The sequence below is a fragment of the Gymnoscopelus braueri genome, assembly GCF_963280865.1.
Source record: "Gymnoscopelus braueri genome assembly, chromosome: 18".
NCBI classification, from domain to species: Eukaryota; Metazoa; Chordata; class Actinopteri; order Myctophiformes; family Myctophidae; genus Gymnoscopelus; species Gymnoscopelus braueri.
This window is the reverse complement of record NC_137618.1, coordinates 8,427,138-8,453,845: the sequence shown is the minus strand read 5'-3', so window position 1 is coordinate 8,453,845 and position 26,708 is coordinate 8,427,138. Positions and strand designations below refer to the sequence as shown.

The 26,708-nt window shown below is 40.1% G+C and overlaps 1 protein-coding gene across 2 annotated transcripts in view; it reads left to right on the top strand.

Moving 5' to 3' along the window:
- LOC308073539 (titin-like) overlaps positions 1 to 26,708 on the top strand; it is a 248,000-nt gene that overhangs the window by 85,233 nt on the left and 136,059 nt on the right. For both annotated transcript variants that reach the window (XM_080412477.1, XM_080412476.1), the window contains 23 exons: positions 1,278 to 1,565; positions 2,509 to 2,619; positions 3,175 to 3,460; positions 3,907 to 4,090; positions 4,893 to 4,976; positions 5,528 to 5,795; positions 6,431 to 6,691; positions 7,823 to 8,032; positions 8,156 to 8,233; positions 8,624 to 8,650; positions 8,964 to 9,020; positions 9,526 to 9,576; positions 10,290 to 10,337; positions 11,904 to 11,957; positions 12,763 to 12,834; positions 13,499 to 13,630; positions 14,152 to 14,217; positions 14,605 to 15,093; positions 15,491 to 15,841; positions 16,384 to 16,491; positions 16,850 to 16,912; positions 17,052 to 17,987; positions 18,304 to 18,390. In XM_080412477.1, coding sequence (XP_080268603.1) covers positions 1,278 to 1,565; positions 2,509 to 2,619; positions 3,175 to 3,460; positions 3,907 to 4,090; positions 4,893 to 4,976; positions 5,528 to 5,795; positions 6,431 to 6,691; positions 7,823 to 8,032; positions 8,156 to 8,233; positions 8,624 to 8,650; positions 8,964 to 9,020; positions 9,526 to 9,576; positions 10,290 to 10,337; positions 11,904 to 11,957; positions 12,763 to 12,834; positions 13,499 to 13,630; positions 14,152 to 14,217; positions 14,605 to 15,093; positions 15,491 to 15,841; positions 16,384 to 16,491; positions 16,850 to 16,912; positions 17,052 to 17,987; positions 18,304 to 18,390 — 4,311 coding nt within the window. The remainder of the gene's footprint in view (positions 1 to 1,277; positions 1,566 to 2,508; positions 2,620 to 3,174; positions 3,461 to 3,906; positions 4,091 to 4,892; positions 4,977 to 5,527; positions 5,796 to 6,430; positions 6,692 to 7,822; positions 8,033 to 8,155; positions 8,234 to 8,623; positions 8,651 to 8,963; positions 9,021 to 9,525; positions 9,577 to 10,289; positions 10,338 to 11,903; positions 11,958 to 12,762; positions 12,835 to 13,498; positions 13,631 to 14,151; positions 14,218 to 14,604; positions 15,094 to 15,490; positions 15,842 to 16,383; positions 16,492 to 16,849; positions 16,913 to 17,051; positions 17,988 to 18,303; positions 18,391 to 26,708) is intronic.

The window sequence follows — 26,708 nt, the reverse complement described above, 5'->3', positions numbered from 1 at the left end:
CTAGGGTTCATGTGGTTAATATATGCATTAATTACTGGCAATACTGGACTTCAAATGTGCTCATTCTCTTTAGAATAAAGCCATGATTCTTGATTCTTAATTCTTGGTTCTTGATTCTCTTGATTCTTGATTCTTGTTTTCATTAAGTGCTGAAATGCAGCACACGTTAGTAGAAATCTCCTTAGACATTGTCTTTTGCAGTGATAATATTATTTGTGCTGAGCTAAATAATTTCTATAATGTAAAAGTAACACACGCCAAGGGTTGTAGTGAGGTGTTGATCACTCTAGCTCCTTATGCTAACGCATTTCTAAACAATTTCACCACCTATATTCATAATGCAAACGTGATTTTGCAGTGAGGTTTAACTCTCCTTAAAGGTGTAGTAAGTGATTATTGTTTTGTTTTGTTAATATAGGTGTTAAATAGCTCTATATTCTGATAGTAATCAGGGGTTTCCCCATCTCTCCAGCTCTTTAGTAAACAGTAAATGCATTTTCAGGTCGGGATACCAATTATATTCAATCAGGGCAGAGAACGCATTCAGGATACAGGATAAACAAGTGAAATTGGAATTGATGATCACAAAAAAACTGGAACTGGAACACTATAAAAGTGAAGCTGATAAATAGTACTCAACTCTCTCCTGATTGGATGAAATTGACGAGACGTGGAGACCCCTGTTACTGAACAAACACTCTTTATACAGTAGCAATGACTACTATCACAATATAGAGCTTTAACTTTTTACACCACCTTTAAAGTGATATTTCACTTTTTTTTTAAATTGGTCAAATTAACGTTGATTCAGGCTTTTGTGAGCACCCCAGACAGTTTTAAAGTTGCTTGATTCAGTATTTAGATATTTGATATGATTTTTTATCAGACACGCCCCCTTCCTATACAAACCCATTGTAACTTCAAACTCCATTTTAACATGTTAGATTCATCTCATACTGCCCTCCTAATACGTGTGGGGGCCGTGTTTTTTCAATTACTTTATACATTTATTAAATCTTTTATTGTACAATCTCTTATTGTGTTTATTTTTTTTCATTTTCCAAAACATTTTTGTTTTTAAAGTTACAATGGGTTTGTATAGGAACTGGGGTGTGTCTGATAAAACGAATATCAAATATCTAAATACTGAATCAAGCAACTTAAAGACTGTGTCCGGGGTGCTCACAAAAGCTTGAGTAGACGATACAAATGACCCAAAACATTTTTGAAAGTGAAACATCCCTTTAACCACATCATTTGTCCCGTCCTCCTTACAGAGGTGAAGAAGCCTCCAGTGTTTGACGTCCCTCTCAAACCGGTGACGGTGGACGAGGGGGACAAGTTGAGCCTGAGGTGCCACGTGGTTGGCACCGCTCCTCTGAAGGTCCTGTGGATGAAGGACAGGAAGGAGCTGAGCTCTGCCGGAAACACCAGAATCACCTTCGCCGCGGGCACAGCGTGTCTGGAGCTCACCCAGGCGTCCAAGCACGATGCCGGGGACTACCTGTGCAAGGCCTCCAACGAGGCCGGCAGCGAGTTCTGCAAGGCTAAAGTCAGCCTGAAAGGTACTGTAGACGAGACAGTGGTGGAAGAAGTACTCCGATATTTGACGTTTGAGTAAAAGTAGCAATACCACAATATAAAAATACTCTGTTACAAGTAAAAAAGTTGTTCAAAATGTTACTTGAGTAAAAGTACAAAAGTATTGGCATCAAAACATACTTAAAGTACCAAAAGTTTAAGTACTAATGTTTGAAAATAGCAGATCTACAAGCTCACAACGCGTCGCGATGCGACGCGTTGTGAGCTTGTAGATCGGCTATTTTCAAATGGCCTTTGTATAAAATAGGGCTAAAGTTTTTAATGTATGTTTTATAATATAGTCATTTATATCTGCAAAGTAAACTAGTAACATAAGTTTTCAAATAATGGTAGTGAATTAAAAGTACAATATTTGCCTCTGAGATGTAGTGGATTAGAAGTACAAGTATTGCAAATTGGAAATACTCTAGTTAGTCAAAAGTAACTAGAAATTGTACTACACGTACTTAGTTACTTTCCGCCACTGACAGTAGAAGTCATTGTGTACGGTATACATAGCAACCACTGTCTACAATATGCATAGAAGTGTATTGCACGGGCGAACCAATAGCCGAGTGGTTAGGACGCATACCACATGAGCTCTAATGCCTGACACTGTGAGTCCCCGGTTTGATCCCTGGCTGATCATCATGTCACTCCCCTACTCTCTCTCTCTCTCAATGTTTACTGTCTCTCTAGAGTAGACTCAACCTCTCAAATAAAGGGCTATTTTCACTATTATATCTAGAGTGTGTGTGTGTGTGTGTGTGTGTGTGTGTGTGTGTGTGTGTGTGTGTGTGTGTGTGTGTGTGTGTGTGTGCGTGTGCGTTTGTTTGCTATAATGACTTTTTCAAAATAGGGACGCCAGGTGTCCCAAAATGCACATACAAGTGGGTAAGTTCTAATATTGTGCATGTTGTGTTGCAGAGAAAGCAGGCGTGGCTCCGGCACCCAAGGAGGCTCCTGCCGCGGCTCCAGTCAAGAAAACAGACAGTCTGTTCTTTATTGAGGAGCCTAAAACTACCACTGTCACCGAGAGTGAGTTATTCTGTCTGCTGTTACATGGGGGGTCATGTTAGTTAGGATGAAAGGGCCTTAGGACAGCAAATGCAACATTTTATTATAAAAATAAATTACAGGAAATCAGTTGATGGTGATGAAGATTTAGATGAGTTGTAGATATGCTGCAACCATGGATTCAAGTTAAAATAATAAAAATGAAATAATAATAATAATCTCACGAGCGACTGAAAGGTTTTTGTTAGGCCAAGTCACAATCTGTGATTTGTGAAACAGCTTGACCACTCCGTTACCAAAACAATTAGCACGATATATTATACAGTAAATGATGCTTTGGTATTTATTGTTCTAAACATAATTATGTTCTTGCTGTTCTACATACAGCCAACCAGTTGAAATAAATCACAGATTGTGACATTAACCTGAAATATCCTAGATCATTTTAGTTTACGGAATATATTTTCTATTGCTATAACAAAAAAAACTAAAATATCTATATATTGATGTGTCGATACCATTATAATGACCGATTGATGGTGCATCCCTGCTTACAATCCTTGTGGTGTTTCACAGAGGGCACGGCCACCTTCATCGCTAAAGTAGGAGGCGAGCCCATCCCCAGTGTGAAGTGGATGAAGGGTAAATGGAGACAGATCACCCACGGCGGTCGCATCTCCATGGAGCAGAAGGGCCAGGAGGCCAAGCTGGAGATCAGGGAAGTGACCAAGTCCGACTCTGGACAGTACAGATGCGTGGCCTCCAACAAACACGGAGAGATTGAATGCAGCACGGACATGCACGTGGAGGAGAAGAAAGACGCCGGCTCGCAGGAGGGAGACCTCAGAGCCAAGCTGAAGAAGTGAGAACGTTATGCTGGTTGAATCAGTGTGTGTTTGTGTTTTTGGCCACTAGAGGGGGACAGAGGGCTTTGTAGAGACTCCTCCTCAGCCAACGTCTGAGTCAGTGTTGCCATGTCTGTTTATTATCAGCGACTTTGGGCTTGTTTTTCTGTAAAGTTGCTTGTAAATATTGGTAGTTACAGGTTGCGTTTTTCTGGGCTTGTTTTTAAAGTGTAGTTATTTGGGCTTGCTTCCATTATTGTTTAAACAGTTCTCAAACATTTGCATGTCAAGGATACTCAAATGAATGTATTTCTCCACAGACCCCCCATCTGATTTTATTTTCTCAAATATATTCCAAATATTTAACATTTTCTTTTCAAGATCTTTTCGAAAATGTGTGTAGATCGGCTATTTTAAAGAACTTTGAGCTGATGTCCTGTGTCTTCTTATCTTCTGTCCTCAGGACTCCATCCAAGCAGAAGAGTCCACAGGAGGAGAAGGACATTGACATTGTGGAGTTGTTGAGGAACGTGGACCCCAAAGAGTATGAGAAATATGCCCGCATGTACGGCATCACGGACTACAGAGGCCTGCTGCAGGCCATCGAGTTTCTGAAGAAGGAGAAAGCTGAAGAAAGTGGAAGACCGGTAAACACCGTCAATTTACAATTTATGCATTTCTCTGGTGTTAATTGAACTCTAGTTGATACAAGGTAAATAATCCTACAAATTGAAAGATACCAGGTAAACAATGAACTTAGCGCATCTGCCTATTACAACATGCTATCTAAATAACAGTCTGTACATTTGAAACTATAGGTTGCCAAGGAAACAATGAACCTAGCATCTGTCAAAATAACATACTTTCTGAATAACGTTCTGTACATTTGGAACTATAGGATATCAGGTTATCAATGATTTTGAATTATCAAAATAACACTCCGATAGCAAACATCTACAGACATCTAAAACATTAACCACATGCTCTCAAGACAAAGGCGTTGTAGTTAGGACTAGTTAGGCAATAGAAATTGCACAGGGCAGACAAATAACTTAAATAAAGAAATGTATTGGTGATGACTGGTACCAATAATCAAAATAGATTATGTACCATGGCCAGAACCAGCCATATATTTAAGAATTGTATACTTTCAAAATGGTTTAAAAAATTGCGGAAATAGCTTTATTTTTGAGAATGTTGGACAATATATTAACATTTCTCAACAGATTCATTAATAATTTGTACAGATGAATGGAAGTGGTTCTTCCAATTATGCAAAAACAATAGTGATTATATCAAATAATTGTGAGTCATGCGATTACGTAATGATTGTGACAGGGCTAGTTGTGTTCTAGTTGTTGTGTTGTGTAGATGTGCTGAGGTTCGGTGTTGTTGCAGTTGTTTTGTTGTGTAGTGTTTCAGTATTGTTGCTGTCTATGTGTTGTGTAGGAAGTGGAGCGTGCAGACAGGGAGTCTGATGAGGACATGGCCAGACTTGTGGCTGACCTGCAGAAGAGGATGGAACGCACCGAGGTCAGTTCACCGAGACACTTTTTGCCAACCTTTTTGCCAAACATAGCAGATCTACAAGCTCACAACGCTTGCAGCGCGAAGTGCTGTGAGCTTGTAAAAACATATGCTATCACAGAAAGATTTGTAGTAACTCTGAGGACCCTCCAGGGGTCCCGGACCCCTGTTGAAGACCCATGCTGTATATTATCCCCCACTTATTCATCGTCGTTTATGTCAGTCTAATTTAATTTGCTGTATTTGCACAATGGGAGAACATTAAGATTGAAGCCATGCTTTACTGTATGTATTGTATATATCCGCTGCTCCTAATAGTTAGGATGGTTAAATGCAGAAGGACAATTACAGGTATGTGCAAATGTACTGTAGCAAATGCCCCAAGAACAATTCAACTAAATGTACTGTAGAAAATACCCTGACAACAAACAAATCTAAGCACATTTAAAGCATGACACAAATATATATTTGCATCTCTCACCCGTAAACTTCATGTCTCAGACTTATTTATTCAAACCAAATAATAATAATAATTATTTGTCTGGTTCCCTTTGCAGCCTGTTACGGTGGTGAAAGACATCTCAGACCAGTCTACCTTGACCAACAAGGAGGCTGTGTTTGAGTGCGAGGTGAAGATCAACTACCCGGAGATCACCCTGTCCTGGTACAAGGGCACCCAGAAGCTGGACACCGGCGACAAGTACGCCATCAGCATCGTCGACGACCGTCACCTGCTGAAGATCAGAGACTGCCAGGCCAAGGACCAGGGCAACTACCGGGTGGTGTGCGGACCACACATCTCCAGTGCCAAGCTCACTGTGATGGGTCAGTATCTATGGAAACTCTACATTGTCATGGCTCAGTACCTATAGGACTCTACAGGCCCGGCTTAAAGGGATAGTTCACCCCAAAATGACTTTTTGTCTATCTATTAGTCACTTGAATTCATGGATATTTTTTTAGTTTTTGTCGCATTCCTAACCCAATAATTTGATGACCAGCGGACCGGTAGGCAGCGGTTCCGGTAGGAGACACAAAGGAGACTCTTTGAGTCTCCTACCGGAACCGCTGCCGGTCATCAAATTATTGGCACCAAATGCCTGGTCTCACAAAAAAGAAGACTGGCCAAAAAAACAGAAGAAGCCTAGACTATTGCAAGTAACGGCCGAAATAATGTCCAGGGGCTGCTGAAATATTGCAAAATCTGTGCCAAAATGTGTCGGGAGCAGGACTAATAATAATAATAATAATAATAATTTATATTATATTGTATTTAATCTGCTCTACCACCTTCCCCATGGCAGATGAAATAGTGCATTAATGTCCTGGTGAATTTTGCCTAGTATATAGAATCAATGCCTATAATAATCTTTGCCTTTAAATCTACAGTAGCATTCGGTCAAGTGGTCGCCACTACTAACAGAAATGTCTCGTTGGCGTTTTGCTTGTGTCTTTTTCAGAAGTGGAGGTCGAGCGCCACCTGCAGGACACACAGGGTAAGGAGGGCCAGCCGTGCACACTGTCTTGTCAGTTGTCCGTCCCTAACGTTCAGACTCAGTGGTTCAAAAACGGCAAGCAGTTAGAGATGAAGGGCAGGTTCACGTCGGAGGTCAAGCACAAGGTTCACAAGCTGGTGATTAGGGACGTGAAGCCTGAGGATCAAGGCACGTACACCTGCTGCTACAAGAACCTCAAGTCCTCCGCGGACCTCTGGGTCGAAGGTTTGTATGTCTTCTTAGACGTGTTCCAAACCCTTCTTACTAACCTCTTGACAAAACTACCAGCATCCAAAAGTGTCACACTAATGGAGAAGACTTTGGTTTGGCGTTCTTGTTCTTGTACGCCTCCTCCGTCTTTTCGTTGTGGAGTGGTCTTCCATTTGCCGTAACTCTCTTTAAATGCCTCTCCGCTTACTGGGTGCTCTAGCAGAGTTTCAAACCACCTTCATCATCATCATCATAATCATCATCATCATCATCATCATGCCATCAACCCGTTTGTCCATCTTGACATTAACCCCCGCCAACTGAAAACCCAAACCATTCATAATTCATAATCATCATCAACACATTGCATTCTAACCCCATCGCTTGTTGACATCAAGGTTATTATACTTACATAAAAATAAATAGTTTAGACTTTTTGTTTCGTTTTTTTAAAGTGAGTTTACTATTTTAGTTTTATTTTACTGTTAAGGCTTAGTTTTTAGGTTTTTTTTAAATTAGTTTTAGTGTTGAGTTTAAGAAATATATATATGGGGTATTTGTCAGGGACGAGATTCAAAAACACCATATTTAAAGAAATGTATTCGCAGTTAAAAGTGGCACTGCAAAAAAAAGAAAAACAAAGAAGGAATATTTTATATCCTCCCAAAATACTAGATTTTAAACTGACAAAGATGAAAACTAAATGATTCTAGTTGTTATAGTTAATTTTGTAAACACAATATAGTTTTGTGTCGCCTTTTTTCAGTTAAAGCGGCACTATCTTTTGTATGAATAAAAAGTAATTTGTCCAATCTGTATGGTAGAGTATGTTAATGCAATATAACATATATAATTGGGGTGGTTGTATTTTGTCTCCCTGCTCTTCTATTGAGACATTCAGATAATGTCAAAACGAGTTCAAATAAAGGGTAGAAGAGGAAAGTTACATAGTGCAGCTTTGACTAAAATAGTTTTTTAGTTATTTAATTAGTTTTAGTTGCCTATAATAACCTTGGTTTTCATGGGATGTTTTACCAAAATAAAAAAATAAAAACATTCAAGAATTATTTTCCATACATCCTCCACCTTGGGGAGAGCCGACCAACACATTTACCATTGAAAACCATTGTTTATCTGTTTTCTTAGCTGAACAAATTCATTTCACCAAACGCATCCACAACATCGAGGTGAACGAGCGCCAGTCGGCCACCTTCGAGTGCGAGGTGTCCTTTGACAATGCGATCGTGTCGTGGTACAAGGACACGTGGGAGCTGAAGGAGAGTCCCAAGTACAACTTCACCAGCGAGGGGAGGAGGCATTTCATGATCATCAGAAACGTGTCCACCGATGACGAAGGTGTGTAAAGGGCGTGCTAACGTCCAACACCCCAGGCAGTGTGTTGTTTTGGACTCTTTCTCCTCTGTGAACATTTTCTCCCCTGTGTTAAAACACATCTTCTTCGTTACTAATCTCTTCTAGGCGTGTACTCAGTCATTGTGAGGCTGGAGCCCAGAGGAGAGGCTAAGAGCACTGCTGAGCTTTATTTGTCGGGCAAAGGTACCGTGTGTGTGTGTGTGTGTGTGTGTGTGTCTGCGTGTGTGTGTGTGTGCGTATGCGTGTGTGTCTGCGTGCGTGTGTGCGTGTGCGTCTGCGTGTGCGTCTGCGTGTGTGTGTGTGTGTGTGTGCGTGTGTGTGTGTGTGCGTGTGTGCGTGTGTGTGTGTGTGTGTGTGTGTGTGTGTGTGTGTGAGTTTTCAAGGTTTCTTTATCGCTACATCTGGTGTAGGTACATACAGTACGAGTACATAAGTGTGCTGTGTGCATATATTTTTCTTCTCCCCTGTCTGTCTGGGGGGAAGCAGCTATTTATTTATTTGTGTGTGCGTGTGTGCGTGTGTGCGTGTGTGCCATATCATAAGTGTAATGTGTTCCATGTTTCCTTTTCACAGAAATTGAACTAGCAAGGCTCCCCATGAGTAAGTTTGTCTTTTGTTTTCTGCCTTTTTTAATCCACAAACAATTTGACACTAACATATGTATAAAACATTTGCATTAACGCAATCTTCAAAAACAAACAAACAAAAAACTACAGCTTTATGTTTTAGGTGCAGTATACGCTTAACAATGAATAGTTAAAATGATAATTAACACTAATCAATTTTTAATACTTTTAATTATACAGGTACAACATGCTGTCTTTATTATTTATTCTGCCTCAATAGCAAAAGGAAAGTGATGTGTTTTGGTTTAGTAGACTATATTAAATAAACCTTGTTCAATACTTTGTAGCTGTTCCAGACTCTTCAGTAAAGAGGCCTGAAATGGCTGCATCAGTTGCTATTCAAGGTAAGACAAGGGAGTCAGTATTTATAACCCCTCAGCCCTATATTCTGATAGTATTCATTGCTATACAGTGTTTATGTGTTCAGTAACAGGGGTCTCCATGTCTCTCTTCAGCTCTTTAGTAAACAGAAGATACATTTTCAGGTCAGGATACCAGTTTAATCCAATCAGGAGAGAGAACTCATACAGGATACAAGATGATCCAGTGTAATTGGAAGTGATGAAACAAAGAAACCGGATAAATGGGTTCTCTCTCCTGATTGGATGAAATCGGTGTCCCCACCTGAACATGTGTTAAAGAGCTGGAGAGATGGGGATACCCCCTGTTGCTGAACAAACACTCTATAGCGATGGATACTATCACAACATAAAGCTTTAACCTTTTAACAAAAACAAAAAAAAGACGTTGTTTTAACCAGAACAACACATATCACTTAACACTTTAAATATCAACCTTCTATATCAAACTTGTGTTTATGTAACATTGTCTGGCCTTTGTCTTTTAAAGAATCAACTGAGTTCTATCAATATGAAGAACAAAGGGAACAGACACAGAGAGGTACATATATGACTAACACCACTTATTTATCAATCTACTGTACCTTATCCTCCTAGAGCTTAACCCATTCATCTGTGTCATTTTAGATTTCTTTGGCTATTCAAAAATAGCAGATCTACAAGCTCATAGCTATGAGCTTGTAGATCTGCCATTTTTTTTGAAAGATCATGACAATTTGGGAAAATCGTTGAATATATATATACATTTTTAACTCACATCTTTGCTTCTGGGGGACCCTGGCACAAAATATTTTGAGATGGGGGGGGGGGTATGTAATGATATATATCATTTTGTGGGTCCTTGACATGAAAAAAACACTGATATTATATACATTTGTTGAATCCCCAGAAGCAAAGATTTTAGTTAAAAATGTTCGCTTAAAAAAACGACGTATTCAAAGATTTGCACAAATTTTCAGCAAAAAAAACCAAAACATAGCAGATATACAAGTTCATAGCGCTATGAACTTGTATATCTGCTATTTTTGAATGGCAGATCTACAAGCTCATAGCGCTATGAGCTTGTATATCTGCTATTTTTGAAAAGCCCAAATATAAAATAATGGTTATAGCTAAAAAATGTAAAATGACACAGTATATGCGTTTCCGGATTGAATGGGTTAAATTCAATATTTAGCTCTAGTCTAGAACTATAAACCAATGACCACTGAGCAAAGCAACCACAGATCTCAACCTAAATGCTGTCCATTGCAGAATCCGCAGTGCTTTCCTATGAGTATGAAGATGAGGTGGAGCAGAGAGGTAGAATAATGTGTTTAACAACCCCATCCTCATTCTCTCCATCGTCCTCCACCCTCTAAACTAAACAGACGTGGGCAAAAACAATACTGTAGTACATGCTGTTAGCAAGTTATGTCATGATGAAACCATGATGTCACAATCAGCCATGACGTGATGAAATGTGATAACTACAGCTGGTAATGCTGTAGTATAGTATTATTAAACGGTGGAAAGAAAGAAATAATGAGAAATTATTAAACCTTTAACCATTTAAAGGACCACTTCACCCATTTTCAACCTATCTTCATATAATAGGTCCTCGCTAATGCTCATGATAAAATGGTACAATCTTTTTCTACTCAGTCTGTGTCTCAGAGGAGGACTGTGGACAGTTCAGAAACCCGTCTACCAGTGACATCATCGTTAGGCAGGATATGTTTTTATTTTCATTAACGCGAGAACAATGGCTTCTATTATTGCATTGCAACTTTCCAGGAATAGAAAGCCTGCAGTTTCTATTAGCTTGGATTCCCCATCGATGATGTCACTGGTAGATGGGTTTCTGAACTGTCCACAGCCCACACTGAGACACAGACTGAGTAGAAAAAATGGTACCATTTTATCATGAGCATTAGTGAGGACCTATTATATGAAGAAAGGTTGAAAATGGGTGACGTCGTCCTTTAAACCCTAGCGCCCCTATTCCGGGCACGTCATAATAGCTTTTGGTGAATATAGCAGATCTACAAGCTACACGGCTATTTTCGCCAAATAAATTTGATGTAGCGGTGGGAAAAGGAGGCGGCGGGGGCTTAGTATAGACCCCTGGGGGATTCCTCTCAATAGGGTATATAGGGTTTAAGTGCTCAAGGAACATTTTGATACTTTTGCCCAAATCTGCCTCTAATATTCCTCATAACATAATGGATCATGGTTTGTTTGTAATCATCGTCATTGTGGGTGTTACATCACAGTGGTGTGACGTGTTTAACTGTGCATGTGGTCCACAGAGTGACTTTGTTGTGTTTGTGTGTCCTTTATGTCCACTTTAACATCTTCTGTCTGTCTTATCATTGTGTCCAACAACAGTCACTGACTCAATCATACTCATGCTGTTTATGTCTTGTGTCGTCTTGTCACTCGTGAGTCGTGTTAATGTCCCTCGGCTGACGGGGAGGATGATTTAACCAGTGGTTCTCAAAACATTTCCATGTTAAGGAACCCCCAAATTGATATGTATTTGGTCACGGACCCCCATCTGAAAAGCTTTTGTGCCAGGGACCCCAATAAGAGAAGATTAGCCAACCTCTGTCAATATTTCGTCAACAATTTCTGAAAATAGCCAATCTACAAGCTCATGACGCGTCGCGATGCGGCGAGTGGTGAGCTTGTAGATCGTCCACCATTTAAATAAATCTACTCAAATTGGGCTTACAGTAAGTGGCTAAACTGTTACTCGTTTTAATGGGGACCCCCCCCCCCCCAAGGACCCCTGGGTGCCCCCTGGACCCCATTTTGAGAACCAGTGGATTAAAGATGTTTCCATCATTGTGCACCAACTCATGTTGTGTCATCTTGATCATTCAGTAGAGTACCAAAGCTGGACAGAAGAGACGGTAACACAGGTGTCCACAGCTAAAGGTATCTGATCATTCATAGGGATGTCTTTAGAGTACTTCTAACTCCTCAGTGTGTTTAAGTGTGTGTGTGTCTCTACCTGTGTTGAGCCATTCTTGTAGATATAATCTTGATAGAACCCTGGCTCTCTCTTTATGTGTGTGTGTGTCACGTCCACGTTCATCCAGTCTGTCTGTTGTGTGTTCGCAGCTTCAGAAGCAGTTTGTTGTTGACCCAACAGTACTGCTTCTTCTTCTAACACCTACAGTATGTGTCAGAATCAGCAGAATCACACGTTAACAGGTGTAAAGAAGTGGGTGAAATTATTTATCGGTGCAAGGAAGCATCCATCATTTTGTAGCTTTCAGAAAAAGGGAGAAAGGATAGACGTAGTGGAAAGAGCAAGGAGAAAAAGCACAGGAGGAGAAACAGGAGACAAAGATATGCATATACAGCATACCGTAAGTGAAGTAAATAGTAACAGGTGTGTACAAGAGGTTAGACATGAGGTGCAGCAATATTGTGAGGATAGCAGCAGGTTCAGTACATAAGGTGCAGCACTAGAACAGTAGCATACTGTATATTATGTCCAAACGTGTTTCTTTTCAGGATTCGAATTCAAAATTAGAAAAAGTAGCAGATTGGCAAGCTCAAAACGCCAGCAACGATATGACACACAGGCCTTTGTGCAAAGATAGTCTCAGTTGACATAATCGACATACAGCTGGCATCCTCGTAATGCCTATGTGTGCAGTTCACTGATGATTCTTCATGGTCCTGTAATGTTGAGATGATGCTGAATGTGTTTGTTTCTTCTTGTCCCGTCCAGTTCCCAGGGTTCCAGTGGAGGAGGCGGTAGAAACCAAGAAAATAGGAATGAGAGAGGAAGTGCCAACCAAAGGTACTGCAATGCATTCCGGTACTGTCCTGCCTGCCGCTCTGTTCCTGGCAAATTCATTTGTACTTTTGTCCGTGTGTCTGCTACTAAACTCTTCAACCATGTAGTCCTGTCTACATGGTTGTAAATGCAGCCTTGCGTTTGCTCTTTGAATCTGTTGCCTCTTCATGTTTAACTGTAGATATATGCAGTAGCTACTATGGTCACTGTTTGCATTTATCCATTACGTCTTTGTCAGTAGTGCTTCTTCTCTATTCATGCAAATGCATGATGATTCTCTTAACTGGTGCTTGGCTAATGCAGTGCAAGGCTAACAGAGTAAGTTTCCCATACATTAAATATTGTCTTGTATGCAGTAGCTACTATGGTCTACTGTTTGCATTTATCCATTACGTCTTTGTCAGTATAGTGCTTCTTCTCTATTCATGCAAATGCATGATGCTCCTCTTAACTGGTGCTTGGCTAATGCAGTGCAAGGCTAACAGAGTAAGTTTCTTGTACATTAAATATTGTCTTGTATGCAGTAGCTACTATGGTCACTGTTTGCATTTATCCATTACGTCTTTGTCAGTAGTGCTTCTTCTCTATTCATGCAAATGCATGATGCGTCTCTTAACTGGTGCTTGGCTAATGCAGTGCAAGGCTAACAGAGTAAGTTTCTTTTAAGTCCCGGAAGCTCAGAAGAGCCCGGAGAAGAAGCCTGCAGAGGCTGTAAAGAAGCCTGCAGAGGCCTTGAAGAAGCCTGCAGAGGCCTTGAAGAAGCCTGCAGAGGCTGTGAAGGAGCCAGCACCATCTAAAGGTATCAAACTGTGTTTGCGTTGGACACTTTTAATAAACATTGTGTTTATTAAAATATGTGTTTTCAGTATCATTAACACCATTCATTCATACATCTCCATAACAATGAAAACTAATATACATTTAAATGTACTTGAGTATAGCCTTGATTTAACTTGTAAGTTAAACTAACCCTCTCTACCATCTCATGTTAGTGTGTTAAAGTCTTCTGACTTCTGTTTACTCTGAAAAACAGTTCATTTAACTTTACTAAACTTTTCAAGTTCCTGAAGCCAAAAAGCCAGTAGAAGAGATTGTCTCTGCAGTTTCGATTCCAGAGAGGGAACCTTCTGCTCCTAAAGGTAGCGTCCAGCAACACATCTCTCATTCCTGTCCTGTGTAACCTCTTTGCTAACATTACCCTCTTATTCATTCATTTTCATTCATTTTCATCATTCTGTCTGTCTTGTTGACCCTGTTTTCCTTTGGTGTTCCTACCATCCCATTGTTTTCATTGTGCTTATGATGATTGTCTTTGAACAGACGAGGTTAAGAAGCCTGCTGTTCCCTCTCTTCCTGCTGGGAAACCACAAGAGGTGCCAAAGAAAGGTACTTGTACTGATACTTTAATTGATAGCTTTTCACTTTTAGCTCCAGGTCTTAATTAATGTTCCCAATAACAGCTTATTCTTGCAGACATGCTATATGCTGTTGTGTATCTTCTCACTTCTTAATGATGATTGTGTGTTACGTCTTAATTAAGTCACTCTGGACTTTAATCTTAATTTATGTTCACTCCATTATGTTCATGTTTTGTACCATCTATTGTACGTTTGGCTTTTGTTTTCTCGGCCACTAGTTTGTCTCTACATGTCTTTGATTTTCATATTCTTGGTCGTTTGAAAGCTTCTTCAAAATCTTTAGATACTTTTGTATGTTACATTGCATATTAGCTTTTAGCTAATGTTGCTGTTAATGTTACTGTGTTACCTAAAGATGAAAGCAAGCCTCAGGTGCCAGCAGAGGCTAAAGTGGCCCCTGCAGCTAAGCCTGAACCTGAGTCCAAACCTAAACCTGCTGCCAAGCTTGAACCAGAACCCAAGCCTGCTCCAAAGGGTGTACCAGAACAGAAACCTGCTTCCAAGGTCGAACCAGAGCCCAAGACTGCTCAAAAGGTTGCACCAGAACCCAAAGCTGCTCCCAAGGTTGAACCAGAACCCAAGACTGCGCAAAAGGTTGCACCTGTACCCAAAGCTGCTCCCAAGGTTGAACCAGAACCCAAGACTGCTCAAAAGGTTGCACCTGAACCCAAAGCTGCTGCCAAGGTCGAACCAGAACCCAAGGCTGCTCCAAAGGCTGCACCAGACGCCAAGCTTAAACCTAAAGAGGAACCTGAACTCAAGCCAAAAGCATTAACAAAGGAAGAAGTTGAGCCAGAAGTCAAGCCAGTGCCAGTAAAGAAGCCAGTGACCCCACCATCTAAAGGTATTTCCCATCTTCCTGTGCCTGCTGTGGCCTTTATTTAAGTAGCAGCTTTTATGTCTGTCTGTCTGTCTGTCTGTCTGTCTGTCTGTCTGTCTGGATGTGAGTGCCGTGCTCTTTATTTAAGTCTCTGCTTTTCTGTCTTTTATCTGGATGTGCGTGCAGTGCTCTTTATTTAAGTCGCTGCTTTTCTGTCCATCTGACTGTTTAACTGGATGTGCGTGCTGTGTTCTCGTTGCTTTTTTGTCTGTATGACTGTCTATACCGTATGTCTTCCTGTGTCTTTTGTGTTTGTATAGCTTCTATCATGGAAGCGAATCTCTTTTATATGTGTGTGCTTGTACGTTTTTATTTCTTCTGCACGTAATGGTATCTAAATCGATGTGCATGTCACTTTAAGACCCTGAAGAAACCCAGAGGCATGAGGCTCCAAAGGCAGAGCCACCAAAGACCAAGCCTGAACCAGCAGTTGCTAAGTCAGAACCAGAGGTCCGTAAACCAAAGCCTGCTGGGTCAAAACCTGAACCCAGCATTTCGGAACCAGAGGCTTTTAAGCTGAAACCAGTTCCTAAGCCAGAGGCAGTACCCAAAACGATGGAGCCTGAAGTAAGAAAACCAGAGCAAGCTGTGTCAAGACCTGAAACCACAAAGGCCAAACCAGAAGCTCGACCGTCTCCCGCTCCAAAGGAGGTCACCCCAAAAACAGAACCTTCACCAGCACCCGCTCCTAAGGAGGTCACCCCAAAGACAGGTACCTGCTGGGGTCTGTCGTCACAGACAGCTTAGACTTCTGCATTGCCCTCATTGTACTCATCCAGACTGATTCTTATCACCATACTCATGATGCCACTAAGCTACTAACTGTTTGCGCTAGCAAACTCTATTTAACTGTAGGAAATCTTATGACTTAATATTGTCCCATTGTCCCACTTATAACTTGTGTTGTCCCAGACATGTTTGTGTCAGTATGATACAGAATGTTTGTGTTTGTCTAATTTGCCTTATTGTTCCTTTTTGCCTGGTGTCATTTCAAAGTAGACAAATTCAGAGGAGAGTTTTTAGAATGTATCATCTGCACAAAATAGTTATCCATACGTAGCTCCACAATAATCCACTTTCAAAGCCTAGTCTTTCTGCACAGCAGTTTGGCCTGTTTTGTGTGTTGTGCATACAATGTGTATTTTCTTATATGGGCTGATCAAGGTCCATATAAGCATTTTGGTTGTCTAATTTGTATCTTGTTACATAGTTAGATACATTCAATTATCTGATAACTTGCATGTTTCTTTATAGTGCCAGAAACACCAAAGCAAGTCGTTCCTCCTCCCCCTCCAACTACAGTCCCACAAAAAGTGGACAGAGCAGAAGTAGAACCTCAAAAGAAACCAGTTGCAACTAAAGGTATCAAACCATTGAAGCCTAGCAGGCTGTCAATGAGGTGTGGGTGGTGAAGCGCCCCCCCCCCTCCCCATGCTCTTCCCACTACTCTTACACTCACATCTTGTGTGACTTGTAGTATTCTTCTGTCTTCTGTCTAATGTCTAACCTCTGGCTTACAGAGATATGGGGTTGTTAGTCAGTAGTCATGTCTTAGTTTGTCAGTTGCTTGCTGTATTATATGTTTGTTTGTCTTTATGAGTTTGTTTTGTCTCAGGAATCATTTTTCCCTCTTTGCACTCGCTAGAGTGTAGCTGTTGTCCAACTGTTTTATTCTAGTTTCTGTTCAACTTCTAACAAAGCTAAATGGTTCTCTCTCAAGTTGTTGAGGAACAGACACCAGAACCTCCAAAACCAGCCAAGAAACCAGAGGCTTCTAAGAAAGGTAGATGTATTTCTGTAATGGAATTACTTCAGATAAATTGTTCACCACTGTCTCACTTTATGTGTCTTTGTGCGACAGCACATTTTGCCTTCTTTATAGTTATGTCTTGTGTGTGTTTGTGTGTTATACCCTCTTAAAGTGGCCATGCCTGAATCAAAATATACTCCTGAAGAGGTGCACCTGAAGAAGGTACCTCAGAAGTCTTCCGATAAAATACCTGTACAAGAATCTGAGCAAGAAATTGAGACGGAACCCAAGCAGGTACCTCAGAGGAAAGTGGAGAAGATCCCATATAAAAGGCCTGAACACGATCTTGAGAAGATGGCCTCCAGGGAACCTGATGTGCCCCTCCAGGAAGCAGTTGAAATTATTCCTGAGCACGTTCCAGAGAAGGTCCAGGAACCTCAGAGGTTACTGGAGAAAACACCTGAAAGAGTTCCAGAAAAAGTAGAATCGAAAAAGGTACCTGAGAAGGTTACAGAAAAAAATCTAGAAAAGAAAGTACCTGAAAAGGTACCACAGAAAAAATCAACAGACAAAAAGGTACCTGAAATGGTTCCCCAGAAGGTTCCAGAAAATATCGAAAAAATACCTGAGAAGACGCCTGTGCAGGTTAAGGGGAGGGTTCCTGAAAAACTACAAGAGAAGGAAGTACCCGAAAAACTTCCTAAAAAAGTACCAGAGACAAAGGCACCTGAAATGGTTCCCCAGAAGATTCCAGAAAAGGTAGAAAAAATACCTGAGAAGATACCTGTGCAGGTTAAGGAGAGGGTTCCGGCAAAAATACAAGAGAAGAAAGTACCTGAAAAAGTACCAGAGACAAAGGCACCTGAAATAATTCCAGAAAGGTTAGAGGAGTTGCCGGTGCAAGTTAAGAAGATAGAGCCTGAGAAGGTACCCGAGACACAACCTGAGAAGGCATTTGAGTCTGACAAGATAACCGAGAAAAAGCCTGCAGAAAAAGTTGCAGAAAAAACAGTTCCTACAAAGATCCCTGATAAGACACCTGAGAGAAAACTTCAGAAGAAACCTGAAGCTAAGACTAAGCGGGAAATAGAGGAAGCTCTTCCTAGAGGTATACTTAACTTAAACCTCAGCTCTTAGCTCACTTATTTCTTACTGCTTATATCTTCTTGTTTGTGTGTTTGTGTGTGTTGTATGGGCGACAGTCCATCTGCAGCAGTAATTTATGTGTCATGAAAATGCTACACTTTCAGAATAAGAAATCAGGTCATAAAAGCTGAACTTATGCAATTACAATCACAGTAGTGTATTTTAGTGTCTACTGAGTATGTTCATGTTTTCTGTTTGGTCTATTCTGTACATTTGTGAGCTGTGTCTGAATTCTCTTCTACACTCTCTCTTGTCTTTAAAAAAATCTTTCATTTAAGAACCAGAGGTTAAGAAGATTCTCAAGAAGATTCCTTCTGCTGATACAGGGGTTGAGTCACTGACAAAGACATCTCCACTTGAGAGAGGTACAAGAATGTTTCTGACCATTTGTTTACTCCCTCTTAAACATGAAGATAATACACCACAGGTGGATTATCTACTCTTACATATGTGTCCTTGCTCTTAACTCCTATGCTTGTTTCTGTGTTATGTTTGTTATCTCTTGGCACCGCCGAATGGTGCCTTCTCTTCAACACATCTTAAACCTTAAAGCCGTTACCAGTTTTGTGAAGATTGAGCAAAGGACAGGAGCTCAGAAGATACAGGAGCATTATCATGTGACAGAGAAAACGTATTCCATAGAGGAGGCCTTAGAACATGAAGATGTGGTGGAGTATACAGAGGTGTCGTATGAGGAAGAAGAGGAACATGTGGGCAAGGAGATTCCATCCCTGTCACAAGTAGACATTTTAAGTTCTAAAGAAAAACCTGGCCAGAGAGATAAGAAATCTGAGCCCAGAGGAGAGATATCTGTTACTGATGTTTCAAAGAAAGATGTCAGAGTGACCAAACGTAAAATTGCTCCAAAAACAAAGGACACTGCTATAACAGAAATAGAATCTGAGAAGCCAGTTATTACAAAGCATGACAAATCTACCAAACTGAAAACTCCACTTAGGGAAGAATCTTTTTTCGGGAAGATTGACTCTCCAACAGAGGACATTATAGATGAGAGGAAAGATAATTTGTCCGTAGGACATTCATCAACAGATGTTCCTAAACCAGATGAAGAAGCCACTATACCAGGCACAATGAGTTCAAAAAGCAAAAAGCAGGCATCTGTTACCGCAAAACGTGTTCCTGACAGACCAGTAACCGAATCCGTTGTAGAGACTAATAAAGAACCAGAGCATCCTCAGAGGACAGATGCAGTCATCACAGAGAGTAAGGAAGTCACAATGAAAACATTAAAGAGTAGTGAGGATATTCCCGATAAAATAGGCGACAAGCCTCCAAGTACAGCCCCTATACAACAAAAAGTTTCAAAGCAGCAAGAACGGAAATCATCAGAGGTCATTACTGTAGCGAAAGTAGAATCACGTGAAGAGAGGACAGAAATACCTGAAGCCAAGGAGGACATCCAATCAAAGAGACAAGGAACAGACAGACCTACCAAAGTTATTCCTTCAAAACAGAAACAGACAGCGGCAGAACCGATAAGTAAAGATCAAATAGAAGGAAAGGAAACAGAGATACCTAAGAGAGGACAGATATTCGCTGCAACCGAGGAAACTACTTATTCATTTGAGGAAATACAGCCACCTAAAGATATTCCTTCAAAGAAAATGATAGAAAAAGACAAATCAGCCCGTGTCACTTCAATAAAAGAGAAAAGGAAGCAAATTCAGCAGGAAGAAGTTAGAAGCAAAGTGCCTGGAGCACCTTTACCAGAGACAATGTATGAAGAAGCGGTCTTAGAACATGAGGTGCTTGAATCAGATACTCCAGAAAAGTATAGAACTGAAGAAATTAGCGTTGAAGAAGTTATTCCAAAGACAGTAACCGTTAAAGACAAACCTACCACAGTTTCTCCTGCAAAACATAAAGTGGTGGACAAGAAACCCGTCAGACAAGGGCAGCCTGAAGTGAAAGACACCACAACTCCTGTCTCAGAAAAAGATGAGACTAGTGTGCCTGAAATAATTTCAATAAAGAAAGTTAAACCTAGTGAAAAGAAAGGAGACACAAAGTTTAAATCTGACGAGATCATTGGCACAGTTCAGGAGACAGAGGAGCTGAAGGTTAGTGAGAAAGACAAACCTTCAGCAGTGGTGATTTCCAAATCAAAACCCGAAGGTGTTGCTAAGAAAAAGATAAAACCAAAGACAACTTTAAGAAAAGAATCAGTAACAGATATCGACCTCAGTCCAAAAATTAGTGGTCAAGATATCGAATATGAAACTTCAGAAATATACCCAGAATATGAAGAAACTACAACTGAGGAAATGGAATCAGATGCTGAAGCATGTCTTTTCGAAGCTTCTCAGTCTGCCCTTGAAGAAAATATATCAACACAAAGAGCTGATAGGATAAAGGAGAAAGAAGTTTTTGAGGATGCAGTCGATACAAAACCACTTCCTTCCAAACCAGAGGAGAAGAAAAGGATTTACCCTAAACCATCTTCCAGAGGTATAGAGAGAAAATGTTGTATCCAGCCATTATCATTTCCCATCTCCATCTACATCTTGAGCATTTCTCCTCTCCATTTTTGGGTTTGGGTCCAAACATTTGGAACAGAAGAACCATCGTTCATCATCATTTCACGCATAAAATGTCTTGTCAAATTCACAGTTCACTCATCGATTCAGCCTTGCTTTTTCAGACTATGTTTGTTCCGTCATTGTTTCTGTGTTTAAATGTTTAACTGTTTGTCCATTTGTGTAAAATTAATCTCTTTATATCGCACAAATCCACTGTCTTGAGCTTAAAAAAGTGATTATTCTTTAAAGAACCACAAGCCAAGAAGATTCCCAAGAAAACTCCTGCTGCTTCAGCTTCTGAAACAGAGGCTGAGAATCTTAGAGAAGAAACAAAGCCTGAGAGAGGTAAAACATTGACTAATAATGTCCACCTGACAGTCACCTTCATCCATGATGATAATACACCACAGGCGGAGCATCTGCTCCAGTTTTAGCTTTGTGTTGTTGTTTTTTTAACCCCAATGTTTGTCTTTTGTTTTGTCCTAATCTCTTGGCACCGCTGCATGGTGCTTTCTCTTCAAACCTCTTAAAAACGCCTTTAATCTTCAAGCTGTTACCAGTGTCGTCAAGATCAAGCAAAGGACAGGAGCTCAAAAAACACAGGAGATGTATTATGTGACAGAGAAAGCTTCTCACATAGAGGAGGTCTTTGAACATGAAGATATGGTGGAGTATGCAGAGGTGTCGTATGAGGATGAAGACCAACATGTGGGCAAGAATATTATATCACTGTCACAAGTAGACATTTTAAGTTTAACTGAAAAACCCGGCAAGAGCGAAGAAGTGCCTGATAGTATTAGTGAGATATCTGTTACTGATGTTTTAAAGAAGAAAGGCTCTAGGGAAGTGAAATGTGAAGCTATACCCAAAACAAAGGCAAACATTGAGAATTTAGAGTCCAATAAACAAAAAACTACAGAGCATAAAACTACACAACATAAACCTCAATTTGCCAGGAAGATTGACTCTCCAACAGAGGATATTATAGATGAGAGTGAAGATAATGTCTCTATAAGGCGTTCGTCAGACATAACAGAGGTTCCTAAACCAGGTATTGGAAGCAGGGAAGCTGAGAGTAAATTAATGTTCCACAAAACAAAACTCCAGTCTACTTCTATCATTGAAACAAAGAAAAAATATTCAATGACTCCAGTATCAGAGGTCACCATAAGAGAATCAGTTGGTGCTGAGATCAGAGAGAGTTTAACTGTAACGGCTTCAGATGCAGTTGTGACAACACCCAAATCTAAGGAATTATCAACAGAACAATATACTCCAGAGAAGAAGAAAAAGCTAGATAAGGGTGAAGATATTACTATTGAGCCCACCCAACCAAAATTAGTCTCAATAAAAGACAAAACAGACAATGTTACAAAAACCAAACAGGAACAAATTGAAAGAAAGATCTCAGTGACACCTAAAACAGAACTAATGTATACAGACTCTGTAGTAGAGCAGGATGCTCCGGAAAAATATGGCAGAACTGAGGAAATTGTCAGGGACAGAGCAACAGTGAAAGGGGAATTAAAACCGGAAGACATTTCTCCTAAAGACAGAAGACAGAAGTTAACTAAAACTAAAGAGGTCAAAATTGAGGATGATGATGAACAGTCAAAGTTAATCACAGTTGAAGACAAATCTACCAAAGTTACTCCCATCAAAGACAAGGAACTGAGCTGGGAACAACTTGAAAGAAAGGCTTTAGTTACAACTGAAGCAGAGGAAACATCTATTGCATCTTTGATAGAAAAATATGCTTCAGAAAAATATGAAAGAAGCAAAGATGCTATCAGAGATACTGCAACAAAAGAGAACATTTGCTCAGAAGGCATTTCACTAAAGAAAGAAATATCTCCAAGACAGAGACAACAGAAGTTAACAAAAACTGAAGAGATTACATCTGAAGAAGTCAACGTACAGGCAGTTAAAGATAAACTCACTAAAGAAATTAAAACAACACAAGAGGCAAATGAAATAAAAGCTTTAGAGGCAGTTGTGACAGCACCAAAAGCTAAAGAATTATCTTTAGAACAATGTACTCCAGAGAGAAAGCAGAAGCTAGACAAAGGTGAAGATATTACTATTGAACCCACCCAACCAAAATTAGTCTCAATAAAAGACAAAACAGACAATGTTTCTCCCATTAAGGTTACAAAAACCAAACAGGAACAAATTGAAAGAAAGATCTCAGTGACACCTGAAACAGAACTAATGTATACAGACTCTTTAGTAAAGGAGGATGCTCCGGAAAAATATGACCGAACAGAAATGGTCAGAGACAGAGCAACAGGGAAAGATAAAATAAAGTTAGAAGACTTGTCTCCTCAAGACAGAAGACAGAAGTTAACAAAAGCTAAAGAGGTCAGTGTTGAGAATGAACAGTCAAAGGTAGTTAAAGTTGAAGACAAATATGTTAAAGTTACTGCGGATATAATCCAGTCAAAGGTAGTTTCACTTAGACATGAATATGGCAGTGTTACACCTATTGAAGGGACAGAAAGGAGAGAGGAGCATATTAAAAGCAAGGTTACTGAGGTACCTATGCTGGACGCTGCACATGAAAAACCATGGATTGTACAAGAAGGAGATTTCATATTAGATACCCAACAAAAATATGCTACTGCTGAAAATCAGTTGCCTATTGCTTCAACGACAAAGGTCTGTGAGTCAGAAGAGGCTTCTTTACAGAATAAAGTATCCCTAAAAGAAAGAAAACAGAGGTTAGCTGAAAGTAAAGAAATAAATGTTGAAGATGACAAGTCAAAGGTAGCAGCAATTAAAGACAAAACTGAAAGAATGACCGAGGTAACACATAAAGAATCTTTGATTGCAGACGATAGAGCAGAATCTCCTAAAACCGAGGAAATAAAGCCAGAGGACCTTTCTGCAGACAAGGTTGAGACCTTAAAAGCTAAGAAAGTATCTAAAGTTAAAGGCATTCCAGCTGAGGCTATCCAATCTAAAGTGGTCAAAGTTAGACACGAATTTGGCAGTGTTACTCCTATTGAAGTAATTTATACAAGGCAAGAAGATGCTGAAAGAAAGGTCTCTGGATCATCTGCATTGGAGCTTGCATATGAAGAATCACAGCTAGTGAGATATGGAGATGATGTATTGGATATTCGACAAAGCTTTGCCACACCAGATAATCGTGTCAAAGGCCTTGTATCAAGGCAAGAGGAAATTTATAAATCAGAGGATGTATCTCCAATGGAAAGAGATTCTGTGAAAGAAAGAGAGCAGACATTATTTAAAACTGAAGAGATAGAGGTGGAAGAAATCAAATCAAAAGTATTGACACTTAAAGATAAAACTGACAAAGTTACTCCCATTCAAGATATTAAAACAAAACAGGAACAAGTCATTAGAAAAGCTTCAGTAGCACCTGTGATTGAGGTAACCTCAAAAGAATCATTAATTGGACACAGTGCTGAAGAGAGAGCAGTAAAGTTTGCTACAGTTAATGCTAAAGTGGAGAAAACCGAGTCACAAACTGTCCTGTTTAAAGATGACACTACCAAGGTTATTCCCTCCCTGGTGACAGCGGTCACTTGTGAAAAGTCTCTTGTGGAGCAAGCTGAGGATGTAGTATCAGACACCCCAGAGTTTTCTAGACAGAGGCTAACCACTGCAGAGGATGTTAAGGTCGGAGGCAATTCAAAGGCATCTACAACCCTAGAACAGAGAGGACAGAACGCAGATAAGACAGAACGGATGACAACTGAAGCTATCCAGGCTAATGTAGTTACACTTAAAGACCAATTTGTCAAAGCTATTTCTATTGATGAGACTAAACCAAAGCTGGAACAAATTAAAATTAAGTCCACAGGGACCACTTTACCAGAGACTAAATCGAAAGTAGGTTTCGAACAGGAACAGGAATCTCCTAAAACCGAGGAAATAAAGCCAGAGGACCTTTCTGCAGACAAGGTTGGGACCTTAAAAGCTAAGAAAGTATCTAAAGTTAAAGGCATTCCAGCTGAGGCTATCCAATCTAAATTGGTAAAAGTTAGACACGAATTTGGCAGTGTTACTCCTATTGAAATAATTTATACAAGGCAAGAAGATGCTGAAAGAAAGGTCTCTGGATCATCTGCATTGGAGCTTGCATATGAAGAATCACAGCTAGTGAGATATGGAGATGATGTATTGGATATTCGACAAAGCTTTGCCACACCAGATAATCGTGTCAAAGGCCTTGTATCAAGGCAAGAGGAAATTTATAAATCAGAGGATGTATCTGCAATGGAAAGGGATTCTGTGAAAGAAAGAGAGCAGACATTATTTAAAACTGAAGAGATAGAGGTGGAAGAAATCAAATCAAAGGTATTGACACTTAAAGATAAAACTGACAAAGTTACTCCCATTCAAGATATTAAAACAAAACGGGAACAAGTCATTAGAAAAGCTTCAGTAGCACCTGTGATTGAGGTAACCTCAAAAGAATCATTAATTGGACACAGTGCTGAAGAGAGAGCAGTAAAGTTTGCTACAGTTGATGCTAAAGTGGAGAGAACCCAGTCACAAACTGTCCTGTTTAAAGATGACACTACCAAGGTTATTCCCTCCCTGGTGACAGCGGTCACTTGTGAAAAGTCTCTGGTGGAGCAAGCTGTGGATGTAGTATCAGACACCCCAGAGTTTTCTAGACAGAGGCTAACCACTGCAGAGGATGTTAAGGTCGGAGGCAATTCAAAGGCATCTACAACCCTAGAACAGAGAGGACAGAACGCAGATAAGACAGAACGGATGACAACTGAAGCTATCCAGTCTAATGTAGTTACACTTAAAGACCAATTTGCCAAAGCTATTTCTATTGATGAGACTAAACCAAAGCTGGAACGAATTAAAATTAAGTCCACAGGGACCACTTTACCAGAGACTAAATCGAAAGTAGGTTTCGAACAGGATGATGTTACAGAAAAACATATTGTCCAGTTGAAGGTACAAGACAAAACTGCCAGAGATAGTCCTACTGAAGGAGTGAAACCAGGACAAGAACACATTAAAATAAAGGCCTCAGCAGCACCAATAATAGAGGTAACCTCTAAAGAATCAATGTTACCGGAACATCTTGTAGAGAGGAGAAGACAACAAATAGCTACAGCTGAGGACATAACACTTAGAGGAGAAAACATGCTGACAGTTACAGACAAATCAGCTAAATGTGAAGACATTGAAATACAAGCTTCACTGATACCTGTGACAAAGTTGTCACCAGAGAAGCCTCCTGTATGTGAAGACAGGGTCATAGAGAGCATAACCACAACAGAAGGAATTAAGGGATGGGAGGACATTTCAAAAACACCTATTACTCAAAAGCAAAGAGAAGAGACAACAACTGAAGCGATGCAGTCTAAATTAGTTACACATAAAGACCAGTTTGCTAAAGTTATTTCAGTAGAAGAGACTAAACCAAAGCCGGAACAAATTAAAAGACGTCAGCTAAAAACTGAAGAAATTAAAGTTCAAGACCAGTTGGAATTAATCACAGTTAAAGACAAACATGATAGAGTTTCTCCAACGGAGATGAAAACAAGGCAAGAACAGCTTGAAAGAAAGGCTTATGTTACTCCTCTGATGGAGGTAACATCTGAAGAGTCTCTGATAGCAAAAGATGCTTTACTGAGAGAACAGAAGGCTGAGGAGATTACACCCAAAGGCAAATTGACTAAATTAATCCCTACAGAAGATCAGGAATCCCATTCAGTGAAGTTAACTGAAGCAGCCAAAGTGATTTCAAAGGGCAGTGTTATTGATGAGAAACCAGGGAAAGACCTCACAACAAGAGATACCTCAGTAACAGATATCAGAAGCAAGCCAAAAGTTTTGGAGAAAAAGATTGAATCAGGCACTTCAGAAATATATCCAGAACAGAGCAGAAAATCGGGATCAGAAACTGAAGAATCTCATCTAGAAACTGCTGCTGACGAACACTCCAGACATGTACGTCCTCAGAGAATTGATGCCAAGCATAAAAAAGAGAAAGAAACTCTTATATTCAAGGATATTGTAGAAGGAAAGGTACTTCCCTTGGAACCAGAGGATTGGAAGATGGTCTCCCTCAAAGCATCTTCCAGAGGTACACAGGTGAAAATGTTATGTGTCACCAAGCACGTGTCATCAGAGCACAAAACATTGTT